Genomic DNA, 12,122 nt, shown 5'->3' with positions numbered 1-12,122 from the left:
CACAGGCGTTTCATTCCTTTTGATGCCTGTAAACTCTAGGTGGAATTTTATTCAGGTGACTTCATCCGTTGTTTCATATGATTGTTTTTCTTTTTGACCTCACTGATTTTGATGGAAATTGTTGGTTTGTATGGATTCACAAGTGTCAATAGCAGTCAGTCTTCACATTTACAAAGGGCTGTTATGCAATACCACAATGCAATGATACAGTATGAGTAATTCTGACTGGTAGGTTGTTAACTTACAGCTCAAGCAGGCAGCAATATGTACAGACTGTAGCGCCCCCTGTAAATAATTGCCAGTGTATCTTTCTTGTTAGATTTAATGCATTGCCAACCCTTATTTGAATCATATAGCTTGAGATGCAAAGGCTAATCCCATGGCTTTTGGTGTCATTGCATCATTCTTTCATGCTGGAAGTTTGGAGGAGGCGTATCTTTTATTCCCCTTTTAGTCATACTAAGAGTGGCTTCTCTGATTGATCTGAACTCTTTCGTCTTTCTCTCCTCAACCTCTCTTTGAGTGTGTAAGCTCTTTCAACATGCTCTCTCATTTGTCCAAAGGCTAGTAACTCATGTTCTTTTAGTTTGACTCATAAGTATACATTTTTCAAAGGTCATGGGTGAAGACAAATGGGAAAAGCTGGTTGACTTCAATTAGGGTCTGCTAAAGAGAGGAAAAACTTGTTTGCCAATATCAATCATGAACTTGAAATATTTGCTCTTTTATAACACTGACAAAGTTATTTCCAGTTCACAGACATTTTTTTAAACTAAGACCAGATTTGCTCCATCTATTAAAGAGGAAAATTAAATGGTGTTTGAACAGCTCCCATAACCCTTGTTTCTGGGCTGAAGAATTCACTTTATGGGAACACTTACAAAACCGCACAAGTCCCTTGTTTCTGCAGTCGTTCAAGTCTTTATCAAATAAGCTCGACAGTGTAGCCCAAAAGTCTGAGGCCACCAGTGAAAATGTTTCTTGTTTTGCTAGTTTTTACATAGATTTTTTTTTATTACAAATTATTATAACTGGGTTTACAATATCTTTTTGATGAAAAAAAAAATAGAATCTTCAATCACAAGATTGGTCTTTTAGTCTATGATGTTTTCTGAACTAAACTTCACTAAACATTATTTGTAATATCAGGGCTCGCAAAATCGCTAGCCCGACATCCCAGGGCTATTGTGTTTTCCAGTCGGGCTACCAAAATGTATCACCGCCCTGCCCGGCAGGCTATCTTGAACAGTGATATAAAATTCCTTCCTTGATTTGCATTGTTCACTAGCTTGTAGGGGTAAAACGGATCATAGTTGAGCACATGTTTCTAAAGCCTTGCCGATTTAAACCGTTCACGCGCATTCGGAGCTGCGCGCACTCATTCAAAGCGCGCACAGAGAGCATTTCAGACAATGCGCGTACACAGAATTGATTCCTCTTTCGCAAATCCTTGCATCTGAATGAATACACACAAAATTATCTCAAAATAACTGTCTCGGCAAGTATTCGCGTAAACACAGCGAATGTGTCTTAAGTGAACGTAAACAGTGGTGAAGGAAATCTCAAGTGCATCATTATATTGGATCCATGCATTCGGTCTTAAAGGGGCAGCAGCCTATAAATACCTTGCTGTTCCATAAGCGCCACCTGCTGTCAGAGAGTGACATTTGCATCTCATTCACAAAGCTAAAATCAGACCATTCTGTTTTTGCTCCAAATTTCGAAATTATACAATCTAATTGCAATCTAAATAACATGCATTTAGCATCTTTGTTTGGATCATGATTAAAATGCAGTAGTTGCCTCTAATTTTAAATGGAAAAAGCACAGCCAAAGCCTTAGTTTGTTTATATGAAGATATTTATTTTATTTGTATGATTTGTTAAAAAATTTCAAGTTAGTTTTATTATTTGACATTTCAATTTCACAACGAAATGTGCAGCATTTTGTTGGAGAAATAATAAAAGGACACCTTTTCATTTATAATTTGTCTTAAATCTCATTTTGTTAAAAATAAAAATTGTGAGAATTTTATTGTGAAATCAGTATCATGAATCGCATTGTGAGTTGAGTTAATCGTTACATACCTATATGCTACTAGTTTTTGCTGTGGTATCAAATAAGTATTCTGTTATTTAAATAATAAAGAACCATCTTTTTTTTGCTCATCTGCAAAATGAGCCGATCTGTTACTCAAAATCTGATATGTTAATGCAATATGATCCGAGCCATGGGTTTTGTGATCCATTGCACCCCTACTCTCTTGACTTGTTATTTGAAGAAAAAAGTGATCGCTTAAGTTTTTAATCTTGCTGATTTGTCCGCAGTGAAGTTCAGACAATGTCTATTTTTTTTTTTTTTTTTTTTTTTTTTTTTTAATTCAGGCTACTTAAATTCGTTTTAGGCTACCAAAATCTGAAGAATGTCTGCCCGAAGGGCTACCAGTTATTTTGAAATTTTGCGAGCCCTGAATATGCCTCTCTCATTCAATAATTGCAGTAAGCTTTGTGCTTTGTTACTTGTGAAATTCAAATCATATATTGTCAAAAGCTGATTTTGCAGTCCTTCATCTATGAGCTGTGTGCATGTTTTAAATGTTTTTCTTTTTCTTCCTTTTTCTTCTCTAGGCCCATGAATGGAACAAGAATGATGAGCGTCTCCTCAGTGCAGTAGAGCATGGAGAAGCAGATAAAGTCACATCCCTCCTGTCGAAGAAAGGAGCCTGTCCCACCAAGCTCGACTGTGAGGGCAAGTCTGCGTGAGTACTGGAACTGATATTGCTCTCATTCGATTTAGACATTGACTGCTCTAATTGTGACTTCAGCAGTGTTTCTGAAGTATTTCTAGACTATATCTTCTGCAGTCCACTTGAGAAATGCATAAAAATGAATTTGTATGTTTGTTGTTTACACTCCAGCTGAGGGAGAGATGCGAGTTTTTTTTCTTTTTTTGCATCCATTCATTAGTGTGTTTATTTAGCTGTAGAAATTATCATTTAAACCCCAACCTTCATTCACCCCATCAGCATTTTCTTTCATTGCATTTACATCAGCCTTCATTTTCCCTTGTTTACTGTAACAGGCACACAGATGTTCAGAAGTGAATGCTCGATTTGTTTATGCAACTCATCCAGGTTTAAAATCATGCGACACACATTTGAACCAACAATGACTTAAACACTTGAAATCCTGTAAAAATTAAATCAGAGCTTAGCTTTTCTGATTTTTTTGTTTAGCAACTTTGTGTTGTTTTGCTTAGAAGTCATAGGAAGGACACTTAAATATATGTTAGACTAGTTAAAGAAGTTTGAAAGCTTTGTTTCTTTGTTTTGGCAGAGATTAATAGGATTTTATTTTATTTTATTGGAGTCTCAACCCGAGTAATTACATTTGTGCCTACATTTTTGGAGGAAAATATACATGTTTTGAGATGATGTGGACAGATTTATTGTGTTTGTGAAAATAACAGGAAATTTAAATCCACCACAAAGGAATTTGTTCTTCACATTTTTAGAGTCTGACATCATAAGTTCAACATTAAATATTTCTAATGCAAAACTTAGATTATTTTTTTGTTTGTTTATTTTAAGTGTTAGTTTTCTTATGCAGAGCTCTGGTTGCTAGGGCGTTGATAGAGTGATCTGAGTGACTTCATAAATATAGAGACTACAGGCTTAAATATAAATTCACAACAAAAATGCTCAGATGTATAGAATCATATTGTGATGAAAATGTAGCATGAGTTTCCTAGTTTATAAGACTGTCTGATGTAGCCTAATGCATGAGAAGAAAACTCTCATGTTAGATGGAATAAAATTTAATTATTAACATATCTTTAAAACATCAGTTATAAAGAAAGAATTAGCAACATTCCTACATACAGCACAGCAGAGGTGAATGAACTACAGTGAATGCAGAGAAAATATCTTGCTCTCTTCACTCTGTAAGTAATGAACTCCGACACTGCTGACCTGAATGAGTCTCCAGTGTCCTGCGTTATGATGGCTCGAGTCGAAGCGCTCTCATAGGCTCACAATAAATCCTTATCTGCCCTTTGGAGGAGTTCATTGTGTTCGAGTGCTTGCTTGCGCTCCAGAGGGTTCATGAGCCAGAGAGGCACTTGCAGAACACAGAGCCTTGCTTTATTTCCAAACCGTCACAGTCACCATGGAGATATAATTTCCTGATAATGAAGAGTCGGACACAAGACCCTGTGCGATTTGGTAATCATATGCTATTTACCTTGAAAAGGACTGTGAGAGAGCTCTTGATCATATTTATTACAAAAACACGAGACAAATGCTGCAGCAAAAGTGTTACCACTACTTTTCAGGGTTAAAAGAAACAGAATCTCCTCTCTACCTTGTCGAGAATGCAGTGACTTTAACATTTAATTAAATATAAGGATGCCAGTGATTAGGATTCATCATTTTAAAACTTTACTCTTTAAAAGAAAGTTTTTCTTTTTTAAAAGTTCACTCAAAAATTGAAATTGTCATCATTTTTTCACCCACATATTATTTTAAATCTGTATGACCTTCTGTGGAACATAAAAGAAGAGATTTTGAGAAATATCTTTTCCCCATACAATACAAGTCAGTGGTAACCAAAAGTGTTTGGTTGCCAACTTTCTTCAAAATATCATCTTTTGTGTTCCACAGAAGAATTGCCATACGGTGATGGCTTTCTTTCTTCTGCATAATTAAAAAAGAAAATAATGACCATTTTCATTTTTGTGTGAACTGTCATTTTATATGTTGTGTTTCAGACCAATTTAAAAGCACCAATGATATTACATTTTTAATTCTTCCAAAAACAGTGTAGGTTTTCCTGGACTGACCTTTAATAGCATTAGAGTGATGTATATTATTCTTAAATTGCCATATTTGAATATTTTAAGTTCTTGGTTTGTTCATTTAAAGGTCAGACCCATGTAGCTGCCGTGAGTGACATAATTATCAAGGTCATTATCAGCTTTGTGCTTGACTTGCTACACAGAATAAAAAGGATTGATCTAATGTTACTCATTCACACTAGAATGCTTTACAATTGCCTTAGAACAAGCATATATTTTGAGCATGTCTTTGACCTACCTCTGAAATCAAAGAGCCCTCTATTTACTGCATTTAGTTTACAGACAAGTTGTACATGGTGTAAAAACTAGGGATGACACGATACCACTTTTTCAGAACCGATCACAAACCGATACCAAAAATTCTGGGTATCGCCCGATACCGATATCAATCCGATACCAGTGCAGTTTTTTTTTTTAAATCAGTGTAGAATTTCTATACCTCAATATGTGTTGAACTGATCATCACTCTTTTGTGTTACACACAATCTTCTAAATACAGACAACTTTCTTATAAAGAAAAAATAACAAAAGGAAAAAATATATATTATAATAATCTATGACAAAAACACTATTATAAACAAGGTTAGTGGATAATTCGGTAGCAAAAGTTACTCTAGAAAAATCATGAGTGCACAATAATTTTATAAAATCTAAACTTTTATTGAAAAAAATGTGTTGGACTAAATCTGGTCAAATGTTACACTGTTTGTATGGTTGTAAAATACATTCATAAAAAAAGTAATATATTTATATATAAATATATAGGGCCTACTATAAAATTAAAAGACATTTATTTTAAATGTATAGCACAGTAATGAGGCAGCAACATATGATAGATAAGACCAACAAGAAAGGCTATTAATAATTAACTAATAATCTGTCATTGTGCAAAAGTATTATGATAAGAAAAGCTCCAATACAGAGCGGCACAAAGCGATTTTGCGCATTCCGTGTGCAGAATGATGCGCTTGAAGCAACACGGAATCACAGGCATGCAGGCACAGCGCTCTGCATAGAAAAGTTCAAAGCACAAAGGGAAGAGACATTGATGCATAGTGTATTAAATATATCACCGATAGTTTATTTAGCCTATTCTTTTAACAGTTTTAAATCTTAAGGTTTTGTGCTCGTGAAGAACAATTCGTAGTGTTCTCTACTCGAAACAAAACGAAACTCCAGCAAGATAAAAGCCTTTTATGCAAAGCCATTTATCTTTATTTACAGATCAAGTATAATATTAGGAACATTAAATCATCTTGGGGAGAGCTTCATCGTCTTGTCTGTCGTAACCGAACGCGACACGCAGTTTGAACGCTGAATAGAGGACGACAGACAGCCGCAGCAGGGAGAAGATTTTGTGTCAACTTGACTTAAATATTTATCTGTACCTCACATTAAACTGTGGAACAGCTTCAGAACACTTGGAATATAGTGCATTAAAACTTTATGGTGCTTTATGGTGATGTTTTTGTGGCTTTCATTGGGCTTAACAATAACACGATAGTATACACAGAATCTCGGATTTGGATCGTTCTCATCTGACCGGTACCCCTATCCAGCAGAAAATGCCAGTATCGGAGCAATACCGATACTGAATATTGAATCAGCGCACCCCTAGTAAAAACTGACCAAATGTGAGAGACATGGCTAATGTGCAACTAAAATTAAGTGTTCAAGGCCCCCCCCCCTCCTTCTTTCTCAGTCTGCATGTAGCAGCCACACGAGGTCAAGTTGAGTGCCTTGCTGTCATCCTGGCTCACGGGGCTGATGTTTCTCTGCAGGACGCTTCAGGTTGGTTACAACTAGATTAAAGTTTTTTTTTTGCATTACTTTTATGTTATATCAGTAACACATCATGAATAAAATGTAAATAACAAGCGTTGTTTTCTCCTCTTCATATCAGGGTTTACTGCTTTGCATCTTGCTGCCAAAAACAACCATCCCGAATGTGCCAAAAAGTTGCTTCAGGTAATGTTTTCGATCGATTGTGAATCATAGACTGAGAGTTCAGTGTTCGCACACAGATGGAGTGAATGCTACTGGGAACAACAGCCACGTCTGTTGCCATGCAGTGTGTGCCAGCTAAACAAAAGAAGCAAATTTTGTTCTGCAGTTCGGAAACTAGCAAATTCCACGGCTTCCCTCTGTGAGCTTGGAGAGTGTTGCATGTTTGGATGTGTGTGGGCAGCTTGGCATGTTCGAAGACTCTGCCCGGTCTGGTGAAGCGCCGGTTACATTATCTAGCATCTCATCATGGACAACTCATTCTCTGTTCCATGTGATTCTACCAGAGCTGCACAGATCTGAAATATCCACAGCCTGTCAGCTCTGTTCACTAATGGGTAGCAGTATTGGCTTTGCCAACAAGCGCTACTCTACACTGCTCAAAACTCGCGTTTGAATCATCAGTGGCAAATACTTCAAATATGAAAACATACTTGCAGGCTGTGAGTCAGAACAGTCTACATTGTAGTCTACTCTACCAGGATCAGGAAACAGTCTTCCATAAAATGTGCTGCACACATCTGAATATTTGGGTTGAACTGTTCTGGAACAGTGTTGTAAATACAACTTAACCACTGATTTCTAGTCGTGTCCTCTTTTGGAAGGCCAAACAAAGTATTTTTGCTTTCGCAACGAAACACAAAGGTCTTCACAACATGGCAGCTGCGGTGACCACAACAATAAAGTTACGCCTTCTTTCTTTGCGTGAACATTTGGGCGGCGTTATGCAAATCTTCCCACATCGTGACATAGACATGTGGGGTCGTGTTAGAACGAGCTGTTTTAGGTAGGCGTGGTTGACTCAACTTTTATAAAGAATATCTCTTTCGATTTGAGACTTTAGTCTTTGCAACTTTACAGATCTTCTTTATGCACCAAGAGCTTGTATCACTTCAAAGAGAAAGGAAAACTTAAATCATATGACCCCTTTAACTTTTATAAAGAATATCTATTTGGGTTTGAGACTTTAGTCTTTGCAACTTTAGGGATCTTATCTATTCACGAACAGCTTGTAACACTCCAAAGAGAAAGGAAAACTTAAAATCGCATCATATGACCCTTTTAAAAGAGGCATCAATATTAGCAATTTAACACTGCACCAGAAGTTGTATTTGCACAGTAGGAAGTATTCCCCCAAAAAAGTATTTGGTAAAACACACATAAACATGTTTGAATATCATTTCACAAAATCCAGAAAATATCCAAATACTTTGTCTACATTTTGAACAGTCTATTTTTAAAATTTAAACAACTTTTTATTTGTCAAATGTTTTGTGTGAAAAGTGATTGTGCTGTTAAAAAAAAAATATATATATATATATATAATTAAAATAATACTATTCTAAAACTATAATACTATTAAATTTCAAGTAATGCCTTTCTTGAATCACCAAATCTGTGGTTTCACGTTTATAAATGACATTTTATAAAGGAATAAATTACATTTCAAAATATATTAAAATAGAAAGAAATGAATGCAACCTTGGTGAACATCAGTGATTTCTTTCAAAAACATTAAAACAATTGTACAGACCGCATGGTAGTGTACAGTATTCTTTTTGCCAGTGTTAACCATCCAACCTTAAAAGTGTTCCTCATGTGAAAAATGAGAGGTTTTGAATTGTGTCGTTTCACTGAGGAAAGCCTTGGAAATATATTCCCCTTCACACGGCCAGGCTGGCATTGAATTCATTAATTTGGTTTCATCCAGCAGTCATAAACCAAAACTCCTTGGCTTCCTAAATACAACAAATGCTTTCTTTGCAAATTTTTCCATAGAATAGATAGATCAGCTATTAATTTCTATTGGCAAAAAAATTATTGGGCTCTATACTGGTTAAATTAAGTTTTGGCAGTTTATCTGGGCATACAAGACAAGTTATTGAGGGATTTAAGAGGACATATGGAATCTTGTTTATGCAATAGTAGCAGTATGGACTAGATGCTTAATTGCTGTGTGTCCATAATCTAATTTAATGAGACGTCCACATTAGCCACAATTTTAGGTCTGCTTGGCAGCCACAGTCAGATTTAATATATTACACCTCTACTTTGATAATGCTTGTCAAATAAATGCCTCGTGCCTGTTCATCCATGAACACTAGCCTGACATGCTGTTAAATGTTTAATAGGAGTGCACATCATTAACTAGCACCAAACAAAATCTACTCCGTGAAAAGTGTAGCTGTTTTGATTGAAAGGTGTAATTGGTGTCTTAACAGTCCCTTCTGGGTAAAACATGTCATGGTGGTTTTACCCAGAAGTGTGGTAAAAAAAGAAGTGTATGATGTGTTTGAAGAAGTAATCTAATGCGCTTCCTTCTACAGACTAAGTGTGTGGTGGATGCGCCGGACAGCTTCGGGAGGACGACTCTCCATCACGCAGGTGAGGTGCAAAATGTTCATGTTTTATCGAATAGTTTGCTTACGTTATCACTTCTCGACTTATAAAAACAGAGAGGAACCATTCCAAGACAAGCAGCAGGCTTTATCTTCAGTATGTCTCATTTTCTTTCATTAGTTTGGTTTAATGGACCTCTTTGAGGATTGATTGTTTGCTCAGAGTGGCATCTTGGCATAAATGTGCTCTTCCAAACATTAACCCCACGACTTCACTGCTGCCACTTTACTTTTGAGCACAGAATGTTATTGTAGACAGTTTGCACCAAATTGCCAGGCGTAGAGAGCAAGGTTTTATTTGTGGAGTCTCTTCGGACTTAGAAAATTGCTCCCTAGCAAGCCCATTTCACTCTATAGAAAAAATGTGGTGTAGGGGGGAAAAACCTGACAGCATGTTTTCTTATAATTGAGCCTTTTGCCAGCTGTTAGGGATTGAACTGGGGTGGAATAGGCCACGAAGAGCGAGAAGATTTCAGCCACCCTGAGGTCAAAAATATGCTGGCAGGATTTCATTATCCTGCAGAGGAAAAACAAGAAATAAAACATGGTTTCATACAGACTACAAAGCAGAGAAATCCTTCTGCTGATGGGAAGATGCATTTATGCCCATCCGCCACATGATATAATGGCTGATTGGTTGAGAAATGGAACATGGTATAATTTTTAGGGGGCGCTAATAATTGGAATAAGTGCTGTCACACACTATGAGCCTGGTTTCAGTCTCTGTGGGAAAGTTTGAAGTGTTATTACTCTTTAAGGAGTTTGTTGGCCAGCTGTTAAACACTTGTTTGTGTCTCTGTGGGGATAAAGAACTGCTTCTGATTATCTGTTCTCTCTCTTTTTTTTTCTCCTGTAGCTGCCAGCGGAGACACTGTGATAGTTCAGCTTCTGTGCGAGCACAAGTGTCATGTCAATCTTAAGGACTCGGTATGTATGAGTCTTATGCTATCTGAACTGCTGAGATAATGGCTTTCCTGTCTTTCTCTGCATGTGTTTTGCTGCATCTCAGAACTGCCTGTGGTCTACCTCAAACATGTGCATTGTGAAACACAACTCCTCAAAGACTCTGTTCTCTGTGGGTTTCTATCCGTGTTCGGCTGCACTGATTAAAATCCCCATGGCACACTTTAGGTCCCTGTTCCAGGGAAATTGCTTGTCCGAGGTTGTTTTTTGGCTCTGCTCTCGTCTTTTACTTTGTCTTCTACAATGTGTTTTCTTTTATTCCTCTGAGAGTCTCACAGTGCTGCTTTTAAATGGCTTCTGTCTGGGTAATGACAAGAGCACTGACTAGTACTACAAAAATAATTTGTATTCTGTATTTATAAGTAATAGGGGAATTTGTTTTCATAACTCAAACTAAGAATCTATCTGGCATCTTTTGGTATAAGAAACATTTATATTACCATAAAAATGTATATCGAGAGAGTTTGAATTTTATACAAGATATCAGAGAGTTAATAACATTTATAAATTATTTATAAATATAAATTAATATGTAATACATTATTATAAAGCAATATCTTTAATATAATATTTAAACACATTAAATAAATTTGTCAGATCTCTTATATTAAAATCAGACTGAAAGAATGTGTAAATATATTTAACATTTTGTACTAATTTTGTTTACATCCACCTTTTTTTTTGTTCAATGTCCCAAATTGTGCATAGAAATATGTGGATGGTTAGTCTTAGCATCTGCCATTCATGTTTAAGTTATACAATCATCCCAGAGATGTAGTTATATATAGTACATACAGTTTTAAGTAATTGAAATAATTCAAAACTTTAGACAACAGACGTAAAATATTGGCAGTCTGGCACATCCAGGCTTTTTATATCCCAGTGTTTTGTTAAAAAGTTTATTGTAAAGTGAAACGATCACAATACTAATACTCAAATCTGTTGCCCATCGTACTAACTTTATTTACTCCTCAGTGTCAGGAATTCATTAATATGCATCTGCCTTATCTATCTGGGCCATCTATAAGAAATACACAAATTATTCATCATTGGATGGTCTGATCTTTCCCTTCAGTGTCTATATTAATTGAGAAATAAATCCACAATTATTCACAGTTATCCTTTATTAGTAGTGTTTACTGTTAAGACTCAAAATGCTTTTATCCCAGAGATTAGACTGACTGCAGGGATGGATGAACAACCCTGATGCAACTCCAGAGAAATATTTCATGCTAATAATGCTTCAAATAGCTATGTTCTGTCAGGGGAGACTGCAGGAAGAAAGAGGCAACAGCTAAACAATCTTTATTAAGTCATCCTCACTAAAATGTATGGTAACGAAAGATGGCTTTTGATGTGAATGATTTACCGTATAATGAGCCGCTTTGTTATCTAGACAACAGAAGCATAACTTCCTTTAAAGTCAAGTTTTTTAAAATCCATTTTTGCAGGTAGCAGAACAAAATGCAGGATATATTTTCCGTCACCTGTGGGACGCTTGGCGCTCTTTTTTGTTGTTGTCCTTTTTCTCTATCAAATGTTTTAGTAATCATCATAAATTATATATCGTTTGAAAGCTAAGAAGCCCAAGATTCATCCTGTGAAAACCATTTTGTAATCGAACATTGCGTTTCCATGGAAATTGTACTTTTAAATGTTTAAATGTTCTCCCCCTTAGCGGACGGTGTCAAGTGTCGTATTACAAAATGCATTACGGTCTTTTACGATCAAAACTTTTTATAATCTTGACAAAAAACATATCACTGGAAAGGTCTGAGTCTCAGAATTCCATATTTGGCGGTTATTTTGTGCTAGAAATGTCAACATATGTTACAGAAAAATGCATTTTAAAAAATTCAATGGCGTTTGGATGGCACTCGGTGGCTGTTTGTGGTATAACGC

The 12,122-nt window shown here is 36.1% G+C and overlaps 1 protein-coding gene across 1 annotated transcript in view; it reads left to right on the top strand.

The window, feature by feature from the left end:
- Positions 1 to 12,122, top strand: part of LOC107591710 (ankycorbin-like) — a 63,195-nt gene that overhangs the window by 37,073 nt on the left and 14,000 nt on the right. The window contains exons 3-7 of the mRNA XM_016280944.1: positions 2,628 to 2,758; positions 6,557 to 6,645; positions 6,758 to 6,822; positions 9,186 to 9,243; positions 10,114 to 10,184. Coding sequence (XP_016136430.1) covers positions 2,628 to 2,758; positions 6,557 to 6,645; positions 6,758 to 6,822; positions 9,186 to 9,243; positions 10,114 to 10,184 — 414 coding nt within the window. The remainder of the gene's footprint in view (positions 1 to 2,627; positions 2,759 to 6,556; positions 6,646 to 6,757; positions 6,823 to 9,185; positions 9,244 to 10,113; positions 10,185 to 12,122) is intronic.

This window comes from Sinocyclocheilus grahami, unplaced genomic scaffold, assembly GCF_001515645.1.
Source record: "Sinocyclocheilus grahami isolate Dianchi unplaced genomic scaffold, SAMN03320097.WGS_v1.1 scaffold145.1, whole genome shotgun sequence".
NCBI classification, from domain to species: Eukaryota; Metazoa; Chordata; class Actinopteri; order Cypriniformes; family Cyprinidae; genus Sinocyclocheilus; species Sinocyclocheilus grahami.
The sequence above is the reverse complement of the archived record's forward strand: the minus strand, read 5'-3'. Positions and strand labels throughout refer to the sequence as shown.